General features: G+C 51.9%; 1 protein-coding gene across 1 annotated transcript in view; it reads left to right on the forward strand.

Annotated features, from left to right (window-relative positions):
• The first annotated feature begins 5,229 nt into the window (after positions 1 to 5,229).
• Positions 5,230 to 15,107, forward strand: part of CNGB1 (cyclic nucleotide gated channel beta 1) — a 69,374-nt gene continuing 59,496 nt past the window's right edge. The window contains exons 1-11 of the mRNA XM_027516437.1: positions 5,230 to 5,288; positions 7,585 to 7,742; positions 8,805 to 8,862; positions 9,172 to 9,244; positions 10,041 to 10,161; positions 10,266 to 10,311; positions 10,723 to 10,759; positions 12,255 to 12,330; positions 12,575 to 12,614; positions 12,970 to 13,129; positions 14,124 to 14,199. Coding sequence (XP_027372238.1) covers positions 7,593 to 7,742; positions 8,805 to 8,862; positions 9,172 to 9,244; positions 10,041 to 10,161; positions 10,266 to 10,311; positions 10,723 to 10,759; positions 12,255 to 12,330; positions 12,575 to 12,614; positions 12,970 to 13,129; positions 14,124 to 14,199 — 837 coding nt within the window. The 5' untranslated portion in view covers positions 5,230 to 5,288; positions 7,585 to 7,592. The remainder of the gene's footprint in view (positions 5,289 to 7,584; positions 7,743 to 8,804; positions 8,863 to 9,171; positions 9,245 to 10,040; positions 10,162 to 10,265; positions 10,312 to 10,722; positions 10,760 to 12,254; positions 12,331 to 12,574; positions 12,615 to 12,969; positions 13,130 to 14,123; positions 14,200 to 15,107) is intronic.

Raw genomic sequence — 15,107 nt, forward strand, 5'->3', positions numbered from 1 at the left:
GGTCATGAGGGCCTAAGCCAAGCACCCTGAAGTGGTCAGAACCACTGCGGGAGATCCCTGGGCAGCCCAGTGGTTACGACTCAGCGCTTTCACTGCTGTGGACCTGGGTTCAGTCTCTGTTCGGGGGATTAAGATCTTTGCAGATTACATAGTGCAGCCAAAAAAAAAAAAGAATTACAGAAAGTGGGAAATCCTTCCAGCCCCATGAGGGAACCCTGTGGAGACACTAACTTATTTGCATATCTTGGCATGTGCTTTGCATACACCTGTCCACTTGCTGAGCCTAATGGGCTGTGGGACCCCTGCTGTGAGATTCCTGTAGGATTTGGCTCCCTAGCTGCTCCTCCTCAAGTGTAGTGTTCCATCCAGCCCCCAGAGCAGCATCTCCAAGTTCCACCCCTTAGAGAAAAATTTCCTAGAGTTGACTTCATTCACCACCTCACTGAAAATTTTTCACTCTTTTAAAGTTAAAAATTTAACAAAATCCAGGGGTTCCTTGACGGTCCAGTCATTAAGACTCTGCACTTCCAATGCAAGGGGTGTGGGTTCAGTCCCTGGTTGGGGAGCTAAGATCCCGCATGCCTCCCAGCCAAAAAACAAAACACACACAAAAAAAGAAGAAACAATACTGTAACAAATTCAATAAAGACTTTAAAAATGGTCCACGTTAAAAAAATCTTAAAAAATAACAAAATCTAAAAAGTGCTTAAATATGTAATATAACTCATAATTACTGGACTTCCCTGGTGGCTCAGAGTGTAAAGCATCTGCCTGAAATGCGGGAGACCCAGCTTTGATCCCTGGGTCGGGAAGATCCCCTGGAGAAGGAAATGGCAACCCACTCCAGTATTCTTGCCTGGGAAATCCCATGGAATGAGGAGCCTGGTGGGCTACAGTCCACCGGGTTGCAAAGAGTCGGACATGACTGAAAAAGTGAGACTTGTAACCACCAGTTGAGGGGTACTACTTGGCAAAACAGTGTAGCAGTCTCTTGAAACATGAAACATAGATTTACCATGAGTGTGTGTGTGTGTGCTAACTCGCTTTAGTCATGTCTGACTCTTTGTGACACCATGGACTGTAGCCCTCCAGTTTCCTCCACCCATGGGATTCTCCCGGCAAGAATACTGGAGTGGGTTACCATTTCCTTCTCCAGGGGGTCTTCCCGACCCAGGGATCGAACCTTTCATCTCTTGCATCTCCTGCATTGGCAGGTGGGTTCTTTACCATTAGCACCGCCCGGGAAGCCTTAAATTTACCATATGACCCTGAAATTCTACCCCTAAGAATCTTCCCAGGAGAAATATATGTCCACACAAAGACTTGCATGCAGATGTTCATAGAAGCATTCATTATAATAGCCAAAATATGGAAACAATTTAAGTTGACTAATGAATAGATAAACAGACTGTGATATATCTATACCATGGAATACTCTTGGGAATGAAAAAGGTAAGAATTATGAAAACATGCCACACTGTGAACGACCATCAGAACATTATATTAAATGAGAGAAACCAAATACAAAAACACTCTACACATTATACAGTCCATCTGTGTGTGATGTCTAGAAAAGGCACATCTTTAGAGACAGAAAACACTTTAGTGGTTGCCTGGGCCTGGGGGTGGGAATGGGGAGTGACTAATGAGCATGACGGAGGCAATGGCACCCCACTCCAGTACTCTTGCCTGGAAAATCCCATGGACAGAGGAGCCTGGTAGGCTGCAGTCCATGGGGTCGCTAAGAGTCGGACATGACTGAGCGACTTCACTTTCCCTTTTCACTTTCGTGCCATTTCGTGTGAAGGAAATGGCAACCCACTCCAGTGTTCTTGCCTGGAGAACCCCAGGGATGGGGGAGCCTAGTGGGCTGCTGTCTATGGGGTCGTCGGACATGACTGAATCGACTTAGCAGCATCAGTAGCGATGAGCATGAAGGATCTTATTGGGGGTGATGGAAATGCTCTGAAGTAGTTTATTTTTTGAAAGTAGATGTGGCATTGTCCAGTCAATTTACTAAAAATCATTGAGCTGTACACTTAAAATGGGTGAATTTTATGGCATACAAGTTATACTACGATAATGTTTTAAAAAATTGAGGTCAGCTAAAGAAAACATGTTAGAGCCCTGCCAATCCCTAGGAGCTTCCACAGCCCCTTTTCCAATCCCACCTCCTGAAAGAAGTAACCAGTCTGGTGGCTGAGTAGTATAACCACTGCTTTTCTTTTTTTCATTCCTAAGATTTTTTTCAATGTGGACCATTTTTAAAGTCTTTATTGCATTTGTTACAATGTTGCTTCTGTCTTATGTTTTTTGGCCCTGAGGCATGCAGATCTTAGTTCCCCTACCAGGGATCAAACCCACACCCCCTGCATTGGAAGGTGAAGTCTTAACCACTGGACTACCAGGGAAGACCCCCTCTGCTTCTCTTTGTAGTTTCACTATCTACGTTTGCAGCCATATAGACAAGACAGGCTGATAATGCTCTTTCTGAGCTTTGTATGCACAAACCATTGGGATCTTTTGAGTCTGGCTTTTTACTATCTGTGTATATTTTTAGGAGAGTCATCCAATGGGGGTGTGGCTGAGCCCCATTCACTTTCCTCACCCTAGAGCCCATTACTCTTCAGCCAGGCCCACCTGACTCTGCCCACTGCCCACGCTTCATGCTCCAGGTTGCCCAGCCTGGGGGCACAGCTCAGCCTCTGCTCACCTGGTGGTCCCAGGAGACCACTCCTCTTCCCAATACCCTCACCTGTCTTGACTGCAGCACACTCCACTTCTTGGTCCTCCCACTCCCTCCCCAGCGGCTCCTTCAGTTTCCTTTCCCAGCCCCTCTTCCTTTTCCCCAAATCACACCAAGCCAGTGTGCTCCAGGCATCATCTTTGGTCCTTCTCTTCTTTACACTGGATTCAATCAGTCCTGCAACTTTAACTGTCATTTACAAGCTGAGCTGATGCCTCCAAAATTTCTATCTCCAGGCTCTCCTAAACTCCAACCCCACCCCCCTCCCCACCCCTGCCACCACCGCAACACTCACACACCTCTTGCTACCCACTGCACACTTCCACTCGGATGTCTCTCAGACATTGTAACCAAGTGGAGCTCATGACTTTCCCCCAAAACTCTTCCCAAGCTGAACACCCTCAATACCACCCTCTTCCCTCCTCTCCCCTTTTCTCTCTCCTGCCACCCTAGTCCAAGCCTCATCATCTCTGCCCTGGCCTCTGTTGAGGAGGTGTCACCGATGATATAGGCCATCACTTGGGCACCCAGAAAGAGTAGGAGAGCTGGCTCTTCCTAGAAGGGGTCTGGCTGGAGATGCCTGGGGGAGGAGCGCTGATCCCCAGCAGCCAGGTATTGACAAAGCACGGCCGGGGCCACCTTGAGCTCTGCCATTGGTGTCCAACCTTGCTGACAGAAAGAGCATCCTCTGATACCAGTTGCCTTGCGGGTGAGTTGCATATCTGAGTTTTAGCATAAGAAGGAGAGCCCATGGGTCATCCAGTCACAAAGTGGCTTGCTCCTCCACTACCTCCTGACTAGTTTCTTGCTTCCACACCTGCCCACCAGAGAGCAACTTCACAGATTGTGTCCGGCCCCTGTTCTAAACTGAACCATCGTGGGCTTCCATGGGCCATCAGCTAAAACCCAAGCTTCTGACTGTGGCTTACAGGCCCTACGTGATTTGTGCTGGACCTCATCTCCTACCACTCTCCCCTGCCCCCACTAAGCCCCTGGTCCCACTTTGTCCCTCAGGGGCATCCAAGCTTATTTCAGCCTCAGGACCTCTATTCACCCTTCCAGTGTCCTCTATCTGAAACACCTTTCACTTAAATCTTACGTCTCAGCTCAAATATTTGCCTCTGCGTAGAGGCACCTATGCCCACCCCCACCTCATACACGTCTCTTTTCTGTGTGTTTCTTTCATGGCACTCAGCATATCTGCAATATTTTTAAATTCATCGTTAATTTTTTTATTTCTGAATCTTCCGTTGGAACAGAAGCTCTGTGAGGGCAGGTCCGATTTCTATCTTTCTCAGTGTAAAGGGGCTGGCACACTGCCTGGCACACAGGCAAAGTTGAGAAATGTAGATAATCAAGTCAAGTCCCCTGTTGTTCAGTCGCTAAGTCATGTCTGATTCTCTGTGAGTCTGTGCACTGCAGTACACCAGGCTCCTCTGTCCTCCATTATCTCCTGGAGCTTGCTCAAACTCATGTCCATTGAGTCAGTGGACTCATCTTTTGCCCTCTTCTCCTCTTGCCTTCAATCTTTCCCAGCATCAGGGTCTTTTCCAATGAGTGGGCTTTTCCCATCAGGTGGCCAAAGTATTGGAGCTTCAGCTTCAGCATCATTCCTTCCAATGAATATTCAGGGTTGATTTCTTTAGGATTGACTGGTTTGACCTTCTTGCAGTCCAAGGGCCTCTCAAGAGTCTTCTCCAGCAAAATTTGAAAGCATCAGTTTTTCAGTGCTCAGCCTTCTTTATGATCCAACTCTCACATCCGTATATGACTACAGGAAAAACCATAGCTTCGACTCTACAAATTGTTGGCAAAGTGATATCTCTGCTTTTTAAGTCCCCTGCCTTTTGCTAAACAGCCCACCGCCCTGCCCCCCACCCAGGTCCTGTCACCTCACTGAACCCCTTTGCACTGGGTCTCTGTTCCTCTCCCCTTCTCCCCTGAGATCACCATCTCCCCTCTAGGGTATGACTTCAGTTCAGGAGGCTGGCTTGAATGCAGTCAGTCCTTTGATCCTCCCTAAAGGCCCAGCCCTGGGACTACAGCCATTCTGATGGATCCCAAGGCAGGGGTGCTGAGACCCTGCCCAAGCTACAGAAGATTCTGGGACAGAAAGACCCTGCTTGAGTCCCTCCATTAGGGCTGGAGAGCTGGGATGTGCCTGCTGCCACTGCTGACTGAGATTGATGAGCCCCTGTCACCTTGAGGAGTCTCCCAGGGTCCCCTGGGGGCTGTAAGCAGTTATTCTCCTACCATCACTAGGTGGGTTGGCCAAGGTCTATGGGGAATCATGATGCCCCAACCAGGGTCGCGTAGAGCTCCTTCCCTGAGGCCCAGATCCCTGCTGGCCCCTGGGGGGTTGCTGACAGCTCCCTTGGCATCGATCGCCTCTCTTCCACCACCACCTCCCCACCCTCTCTAGAGTCTCCTAATCCTTTGCACACGGCCCTGCTGCTGCCAATTAATCCCCGCTGTGTCTGAGAGGCCATCCGAGAGAAGCAGGAAGAAGGCAAGTCCTGGCTGGTGGACGGCATCCGAGCAGGTAACTCAGGGTGAGGTGGCAGCTCTGTGGGACCCCTTCCATGCTCTTCTCCCAGCAAGACATTTAGACATGGAGAATCTGGCAAGGCTAGAAACCTGAGGCTTCTATTTTTCCCTGTGAGGCTCAAACCTTAGTGAATCTCCAAGGCAGCTTGTGAAATATGGATTCCAGGTCCTGCAGAGTGTTTACAGGGGCCTAGGAATCTGTATCCCCCCAGCTTCCCTGGAAGATTGTGAAAGGCTGGTGGTCCAGGTACCATTGTTGCTCTGAGTATCACTCCCAGGCCCCCTTCCTGCCTATGCCTCCCTCATCAATGTGAAATCAGCAGCAACAGGGCAAAAAGACGGGAGGGACCTGCACGTGTTTCTATCCAGGAGGAAATGGCTGGGGAAAGAAGGAAAATTGGAGTGGGGAAGGCTCCCCTAGTCATTTCCAAAAGGTTCAGAAACACAAGCCAGAATTGCTGCCTGCTGGGAAATGGCTCGTAGCACTGGGGTGCAGAAGCAGCCAATCCTGGGCAAATGTCAGCACCTCCAGGTAGACGTAGGACACTTGGAATCAGGCCAGACTGAGCATAAGCGCAGCTGGGTCACTTACTGGCTTTGTTACCTTGGGCAGGTCTCCTGATCTCTCTGTGCCTCCATTTCCTTAGCTATAAAGCGGTGATGAAAAAATGCTTATTTTCCTGAGGCTGAGGAGGAGGCGGAGGTGAGAACAAGGATGAATGATCGTGGCTTATGGAGCTGCCTGTGCCTGGCTGGGGTGGTGAAATCTGCCATCCTAAACATGCCATGTGGGGTTCTGCCAACCTTGGAAATCAGTGTCGACACCCCCACACCCAACAAGGAAAGGGAAGACCAGAGATGTCGTGTCTGGCCCAGGTTCACATTGTTGGCAGCTGAGCCAGGGATCTGACCCCCTCACTAAGAGCGGTGTCCCCAAACCATAGCTTCACTTAGGAGGAGTTGGGCTGCTGATGCCAGAGTGGAGACAGAAGTCGGGGCTGTGAGCAGAAGGGCAGGCAGTGTGGAGCTGGGCCCTGGGGCAGGGATCCTGGGCCTGTGATTGCCCTTTGCAGCCCTGGACCAGGGTCCTTGGCAATGGAGGGACAGAGAAGCACTCTAATACCTTGGCTGCCCATGGCCAGGGGAAGGAGGCCACACCATGCCAGCACAGCCTCAAAAAGGTCCTATAAGGGCTGGGAGTTTGCATATATTGATCTGTGTGATACTCGCTGGGCTGGGCCATCCTGTGGGGGTGTAATCATAAGGTCAGGGCTGCCCATTCCCTAAAGATGTATAAAGCCAGAATCAGAACCCATGTAAGGTAGCTATCGCAGTAAACCACGAAAAAGGGTGCCTGTTATTTTATCTTAAAATTTTCTAAATCATGAAAATATATTAATTTTTATAATATATTAAACAAAAAAGTTATTTTCCATTCACATGCTGCTCATCATGTATTTTAAAAAATTTATAATGGGGTTCTGCTGAACATGATAATCTAAAATTAGCATTTTTGCTTGACATCCAATAATAGTCACAGCCAACATTTATTAAGCTCTCATCATGTGCCAGTCACTCTCATCAGTTTGTTTTATCCTCACGATTATCTCCACAAGATAGCTACTATTCACGTCCCCATTTTATAGACAAGCAAACTGAGGCATAGAGCATTTACTCGATTTGCTCATGACTGGAGTCCGGAGCATGTAGGTCTTTCCATAGTTCAAATAGATCTATTTAAAATCAATGGCTCCATAATATTCCATTATTGGATATTTATTTAGTCTGTGCTCTGCTTACAGATGAACAATTAGGTACTTCCCAATAACCAGCCTCCTACAGGCTTCCCTGGTGGCTCAGCAGTAAAGAATCTGCCTGCAGTGCAGGAGACACGGGTTCAATCCCTGGGTTGGGAAGATGCCCTGGAGAAGGAAATGGCTACCCACTCCAGTATTCTTTCCTGGGAAATCCTGTGGACAGAGGAGCCTGGTGGTTACAGTTCATGGGCTCACAAAAGAGTCAGACACGACTTAAGTGACTACACAACACACGGATGGATATGTGGATATTTTTCATCTTTTTCTCTAACACAATCATGACCCACCTCTTTACACATATATGTGTGGGCTTGAATGCTTCTATAAGGAAAATACCTGGAAGTATAACTGCAAAAATGTACTTTAAAGATGGTGAGTGAAAAGGGAAACATGTGACTCACAAAAGCAGCCCATGAAAGGTGGGAGCAACCGCGAGCTCTCAGGGGATACTGAAGGACTTTTTGTCCCCTGCAGGTGTCAGGATGCTGGGCTGGGTCCAGAGGGTGCTGCCTCAGCCCCCAGGGACCCCTCAGAAGACCAAGCAAGAGGAGGAGGGGACAGAACCAGAGCCAGAGTTGGAGCCGAAGCCTGAAACAGCTCCCGAGGAGACTGAGCTAGAGGAAGTGTCCCTGGTAAGAACTGAAGGGCCAGGAAGGTCACGCTGGCCTCGCTGCTCAGAGAATCCCCAGCTTGGATCAGTTGCCCCCACCCAGCTTCCAGAACAGAGAAAGTTGGGGCCAAAGTGAAACGTGGGGGGTGGGGGTATCCTGGTTCTGTAATCAGCCAGATAGTAAACATTTTATGCTTTGTAGGTCACGCTATCTCTGTTAATTACTCAATTCTGCCACTGTAGTGTGAGAACAGCCATGGACAATATATAAATGAATGAACATGGTGGCTGTGTTCCAATAAAACTTTATTTGCAAAAACAATCACTAGGCTGGATTTGGCCCACTGGCCATTGTTTTCTAACCTCTAGAGTCTAAAACAGACCTAATCAAAGTAGCCAGGCCCTGAACCATTTGTTGCTAGTCCAGGAGGAGACCAGGAGCTTGCCAGAGATAAACCTACTATATATTAAGCACACTGCTTAGTTCAGCTGGTATTGTTTTGCAGTATGACTTTCTCCTTAAAGGAAGCAGTGTGTTGATATACACACTGCTGCAAACCTCTTAAACATTGTGGACCAGTAACAGTTTGCAGACTGCCACTGGTTCCTGGTCCACATCTGGGACAGCTCTAGATTTATGTACATATTTTGTGCACTTGTGCATGTATGCACATCTCTGTGTGTATTTGTGTGTTAATAGACCTGAAATAATGTGTTTATGAGTACATATTTGTGTGTCAGTGCAAAACCACAAGTATATTTGTATACGCCTATATATGTGTGTGTGTATGTTTATGTGACTGGCATATACATGTACATGTGTACAAACAAATATCTGTGTCTGTGTCTATATGCAAATGTAAGTGTTTGCACACTTGAGTGGGGCAGCTTTCTGGGCCAGGTGGTAGACCTGGGAGACACTTTGTCCCAGGTGGGAGGTGAGGCCCTAGGATTTCAGAGACCATTGTGAGAATAGAGCTGTTTGTTCCTGTTGGGGCTCGGTCATGGGTGGGTCAAGGGCTGCTCCGCCTGTACCAGGGCTGGCATCACTGGGGGCTCACATGGCCCTGTTTGACCCCTCCAGCCACCAGAGGAGCCCTGCGTGGGGAAGGAAGTGGCTGCGGTTACTCTGGGTCCTCAGGGTGAGTGCTGGAAGCCCTGGCCGGTGGGTGGGGGGAGGGAGGGGAGGGAGAAGGGCTGTATCCTCCGCTTAGAGCCCTGCAGCAGCCCATGAGGCTGGCAGACCCATTTCACAGATGAAGAAACTGAGGCTCAGGAAGCTAAGGGCAGAGTCCTGGGGACTTTCTAGCTGAGCTGAGGTAGGACTGCAGGCTTCCAACTCCCTCAGGGTTCTCCCCTCCCCTCTCCTCTGCCTCTGACTTGACCTCCCCAGCAGGTAGAAACTGGCCTCTGAGAGGGTCTAGTCCTAAAGTCAGAGGGACTCTTTCCAGGAACCCAGGAGACTGCTCTCACTCCGCCCACATCCCTCCAGGCTCAGGTCTCTGTGGCTCCCGAAGCTCACAGGTACTACAGCACCCTCCCCTCTCCTCAGGGCCAGCCCCCCACCCAAGCTAGGGAGCCACTGAGGGGGCGGGGATGGCCACTGCTCTCTGGTCTGCAGTCATTCACAAGCAAAGGCCCAGGTGACCTTAGGAATTGGCTGAGGGGAGCCTCGGGCAGAGGAGGGGGTTCTCCTGGGCCAAATCGACCATATGAACAAGAGAAATGGAGGCTGGGGACCAGAGATTTCTCAGTGCTCAGGTGAAATGCAGATTTGGTGTGGCCAGAGCTTCTGATTTTCCCCATGAAGACAGAAATCCAGACTTTCCCACGAAATCTCCCAAAAAGGTCACATTTTAGACCCTGGGTGGTTGCCCCAGTGAGCATGTGTGTGGTGGGGGGTGGGTGGTTGGCTTCAGATGGTGAGTCTGTGATTCTGTCTGGGCTCACAAGCTTCTGTCACAACACCCCACAGGAAACCCTCAACCCTTCCAGAACACAAGACACGAGCCAAGTGCAGGAGGGGCCCCCTGGAGCCAGGCTAACTGGGCACAAGGATAATTGGCTGATGTTTTACTGAGTATCTCAGCAGGGTGGGCTTCAAATGGCATGGGGCAGGCCTGGCCTCGCCAAGCATTGGTGTCCCCCATTTTCCAGAGATGAACACGAGGCTCTTGAAGGGAGTTGATGTGTCTGAAGAATCACAGTGGGAGATAGAGGCTTGGGGTTCAAACCAAGTTCTTTAGGATGCTGTGGACTGCCATGCTGACCAAGGAGGGGTTGGGGGCGTTGAGGGCAGGCCAGTCTCTCTGTCCCTCAGCAGTCCCAGAGGCTGGGTGCTGACCTGGCTCAGGAAGGGTGTGGAGAAGGTTGTCCCGCAGCCCGCCCACAGCAGCAGGCCCTCCCAGAACATTGCTGCAGGCCTGGAGAGTCCAGATCAGGTACTGCTGGGGTTGGGAGCTGCGGTGGGTCAGGGGGTAAGGGGCGGGACGGAGGTCAGCGCACCTGTATCCTTTGCCCACGTCTGTCTGTCTGTCTTTCTCAGCAGGCAGGAGCACAGATCCTTGGGCAGTGCGGCACTGGGGGCTCAGGTAAGGACAGGAGGCTGGATGGCATTATAGTGGTGGCTTTAGAGGCTGCTAGGACTTCGCTAGTGGCTCAGTGGTAAGGAGTCCGCCTGCCAATGCAGGAAATGCAGGTTCAATCCCTGGGTTGGGAAGATCCCCTGAAGAAGGAAATGGTAACCCACTCCAGTATTCTTGCCTGGACAATCCCATGGACAGAGGAGCCTGGAGGGCTACAGTCCATGGGGTCACAAAGATTCAGACATGACTGAGCAACTGAGCACTGAGGGGCTGCTGGGTTGGGCCCAGCTCTGGGGAAAGAGTCCATGGGGCCAGAGCTCATCTGTCTCAGGCCTGGTTCAAACCTGGGTTTGAGTTGGGTTGACCGGGGGCTCTGGGCAGGCCTCTTGCTGCTAACAGGCTTCTTTTCTTTTGCAGATGAACACAGTGAACCCTCCAGGGCCGAAGACCCCGGGTGCGTCCCTGTCCCCGAGCGCCATTGTAGTGTGTGTGGTGGGCTCAGCATGCCCAGAGCCCAGGGTCCACCCCTACCTCTATGTATGACCTTGGACAAGCCTCTCGTCTTTTCTGGACCTCACTTTTGTCATCCACAGTATGGGGATGATGGGCCCTGTGCTGCTCATAGATTTTTGTGTTCATTACTGGGAGATCCTCGGATAGGGGCCAAGGCAGGGGTGAGCTGCTTAGAGGTGGGCCTTGTGTAGGTGGGTGCCACATGGAGGTGGGTGCCCAGAGGCAGGGTCTGGGCCACCATGGGGGACAGTAGGGTGCCCAGTTGGCCTCACAGCTGGCCACAGCTTCTGACTTCTCAGGGTGCTTCCCTGGTGGCTCAGACAGTAAAGAATCTGCCTGCAATGCAGACCTGAGTTCTATTCCTTGGTTGGGAAGATCCCCTGGAGACGGGAAAGCTAACCCACTCCGGTATTCTTGCCTGGAGACAAGCCTGGTGGGCTACAGTCCATGAGGTCACCAAGAGTTGGACACGACTGAGCGACTGACACTCTTGCTCCAGTTGCTCTGACTTCTCAGAACTGACTGAGAGGGTGGCAGGCTGGGTGGTGACTGTGGCAAATGGGGGAGCCCATGTCCTACTCCTGGGAGGGGCCTCACTGAGCTCCACCTGCCTGTGCCTTGTTAGACTATCGGGTCCTTGAACTCAGGTGTGTTTGTCTAGGTCACTGCCAAACCCCTAGTGACCAGCACAGTGCCTGCTGTACAAAGCCGACTGAGCACAGGAGAGATGAATGAATGAATATACAGTCACACATACCATTCATACATTGATTCATTGCTCCCGCTTGCTTTCTATTTCTTTTGTCCCCTGGAGGCTGCCTAGGTCATGGATCCCCAGGGTTACTCTGGAGACTAGTGAGACCAGTAAAGCCATTAAGGATGAAGGCATCCAGAGGACTTGTCAGCTTTCTTTTGGGCCACACCTGGGAGATGGGTTCCCCTGGGAGCATGGAGCTTCCCTGAAGACAGTGGGGCTGCCTGGAATAGATGGATCTGGGGACCCAGTGTTTATCCCAGAGCCAGCTATGTAATTAGTGGGGCCCACTGCAAAATGAAAATACAGGATTAAGATGGTGACAATAGAGCATTAAACCAAACATGAGCCTTTCTAAGTATGGGGCCCTGTGTGACCACACTGTTCACATACCCATGAAGCCAGACTTCTCTGTGCCAGTCACAGGGAGCACCCCTCACCCCCATGCTGCATTCATGTCCGCAAGCAGCCCCAACTCTCATCTGCTGCCCAGGAGGCCAAGGCTGGGCCTGTGGTTCCAGAGCCTTGTCCAGCCTTGGGTCAGAATTTCAGTTTGGCGGAAGTCCCCTACCACTGGAAGCCCTTTAAGAGTATGCAGTCCCAGGTCCCCACTGTGCAGAACAGGAGCTGGGGAAGGGCTGATCACTTGAGTTTGCTCAGCTGACCCCTGGCCCCTCTGCAGGCCTGGGCCCTGGCTCCTCCGGTGGTTCGAACAGAATCTGGAGAAAATGCTGCCTCAGCCCCCGAAAATCTCTGAGGTGAGTTGAAGAAAAGGGAGAGCAGGCAGCTGACTACCCAGGAAGGGCCCACCTACTCCAGCAAGTGCTCCTCACCCCTGGGACCCTTGGTGGGGGACGGGTGCTCTCCTCCCTGCAGGGTCCTTAGTGGGGAGGAGTGGCTGCAAGAGGGGATACGGGTGGAGGGGAAGAGTGGGCGGGGCTGGCCAGGGCCTGAGCGCACCTGACCTCTTCCTCCGTCATGTCATTTCCTGTTTTGACCCAGGGCTGGAGCGATGAGCCTACAGATGCTGCCTTGGGTCCAGGTACAGGGAAGGGACCTGGGGAGGGGCTGCCTGGGATAGTCACAGACTGGGCTGGGGGTACAAATGGGGCTCCAAGGCTGCTCGGAGAGTGGTTCAGCTTGCAGGGAACTGGCTGTTGTGGGAACTCTGAAACCCCTTCCCTAGTCCAGGCTGGGAAGCCGGGGACAGCCTCGTCAAGGCCTGGACAAGGCCCTGCACCTCAGCTCCATGTCTGTCTGAGGATGGGGAGAGTTAACATGGTCCCGAAGGGTTCCCCACTCAGTCACATTGGCACCTCGAATCTGGATCCCATGCCCTTAGGGGTTGCATGGAGCCCCGCCATGTCATCCTTATTCCCTTCCTCTCTGTTACTTAGAGCCCCCAGGACCCGCCTTGGAGATCAAGCCCATGCCGCAGGCCCAGGAGAGCCCCTCCCTGCCAGCTCCTGGCCCCCCGGAGCCTGAGGAGGAACCGATCCCAGAGCCCCAGCCCACTATTCAAGCCTCCTCCCTGCCATCCCCGCAGGACTCTACCAGGTGAGCCCCTCAAACACCTCTCCTCCCACAGGCAGCAGGCTCAGTGCCTGGCCCCAGCCCAGTACCGCACCCACCCACCCACCACCCCCCTGCCCCCCCAAAACAAGTCTTTTAAATTAGAAAAGTAATACATGCAGCTGGGAGAAAATTCCAGCGGGTTTGCAGCGCCCCCTCCCTGGGCCATCACATCTGCAGCTTCTCCTGCTTCTGCACAATTCCAAGATGCAGACGAGTTCGGAGAACATTTCTCCTGCAAACGTACATACCCGGCAGCAGCAAACTCTAGATACGCTAGACTCTAGTAGTAGATTCCAGTTCATCTCACTTTTTTTTAACCTAAAAATATATCTTAGAGGTGGTTTTTACACATAAAGCTCAGTTCCACTCTTTCGGCAGCTGCATACTACTTCATTATACCCATGTACCAGCTTTTATTTAACCATTTGGTGGACATTTAGGTGGGTTTCCACTCTTGGAACAGATAATATACTTGTACAGGCATCATTGCGTTCATGTGCAAGAGAATCAGAGGAAATGGAGTTGTTGGCTCAAAGGATACACGCAATTAAAATCAGGATGGCTACTTCCCTGGTGGTCCAGTAGTTAGGACTCCACTCTTCCAGTGCAGGGGACACGGGTTCGATCTCTGGTTGGGAAATTAAGATCCCTCATGCCATGTGGCCAAAAAAATAAAATCAAGATAGGTACTGCTAAGTGCTCCCACCCTGGCAGTGAGTGAGGGGCTGGAAATGAATCTTAGAGGTGGGGTGGAGGGTAGCGGGGGACTGAGTTACTTGCTGGGGTCTGAACAGTCACCAGAGGCTCACCTGGGGAGGCCAGGGATGGGGCAGCGGTGTTCAGGCCTCGGCACTTGGGCTCTGGTTCATCTTCTGGCGGGTTGCTACCTGCCTTGGGGAGGGGTTTGACTCTAGCCTCAGTCTTCCTATGAGTTCTCCTGCCTGGACATGGCCCCTTCTCTCTCTCCCACTTGCAGGTTGATGGCATGGATCCTGCACAGGCTGGAGATGGCCCTGCCACAGCCAGTGATCCGTGGGAAGGGTGGGGAGCAGGTGGGTGCTGTCTGGGGGAGTAGGGGTCCTGGGTCGTGGTGGTGGGAGGGTCCTGGGAGCTCAGACAAGGGTGAGATTGTCCCTGGTCGGGGAGGGCACAGACGGAAGATGGGAGCCTGCAACAAGAACTCAGCCCCCCTAGCCTGCCTGTCTGCATGGCTCATGTCCATTCCACATACACACACTCTCTGGTCACTGTAACCACAGTGACTGCCTGCCCGCTGGTCACAGTCACTGGGGAGGTGCTTCCATGGGGGGAGCAGGGAGGATGTGGGATGCAGAGGAGGAGCCTCCCAGGAGCATCAAGGAGGACTTCCTAGTAGAGGTGGCCTGCAAGCTGAGACCTGAAGGAGGAGTAAGAAGAGGGTGGGTGAAAATGAAGGGGCTGGTGTAGGAAGGGTCCTTTAGGCAGGAGGTCAGTATGCGCAAAGGCCCAGAGACAAGCAAGGCCCGGAATCTTCTAGGAAGAAGTGGGGCTCGTGGGAAGCCACCAGGCCCTGTGTGCATTTCTGACGATCTAGAGCTCCCACATGGGTTGGAGAGGGGAGCAGGGCACCCTACCTTGCCCTCTCCAAGAACCCGCCGCCTGGCCTTTCTCCTTTGGACACAATTGAACATTTTCATAGAAGCATCTGGAATGGGAGGCCTGGGTGGTAGTCCCCCTGTAGTGGAAGGTGGACAGGAAGCTCCAGGACTGCTTCCCTGCCGGCTGACCCCTCAGGCTCCATGTTTACACACCCTCTGTGGGCGGCAGAGGAAGGAACAGCTTTGGAGCTCCCCAAGAGGAGGGAAGGGGGGTGTCCAGCAGCAGGAATGATTAGTGGGTGAAGATGCACTGACTGAGTGGGGGTCTCTGAGGATGGGCTGGTGGGGAGAGGCCTGCGTGCAGATGGAGCTTTGAGAGAACC

The sequence above is a fragment of the Bos indicus x Bos taurus genome, chromosome 18 (genome assembly GCF_003369695.1).
Source record: "Bos indicus x Bos taurus breed Angus x Brahman F1 hybrid chromosome 18, Bos_hybrid_MaternalHap_v2.0, whole genome shotgun sequence".
In the NCBI taxonomy this organism is placed as follows: Eukaryota; Metazoa; Chordata; class Mammalia; order Artiodactyla; family Bovidae; genus Bos; species Bos indicus x Bos taurus.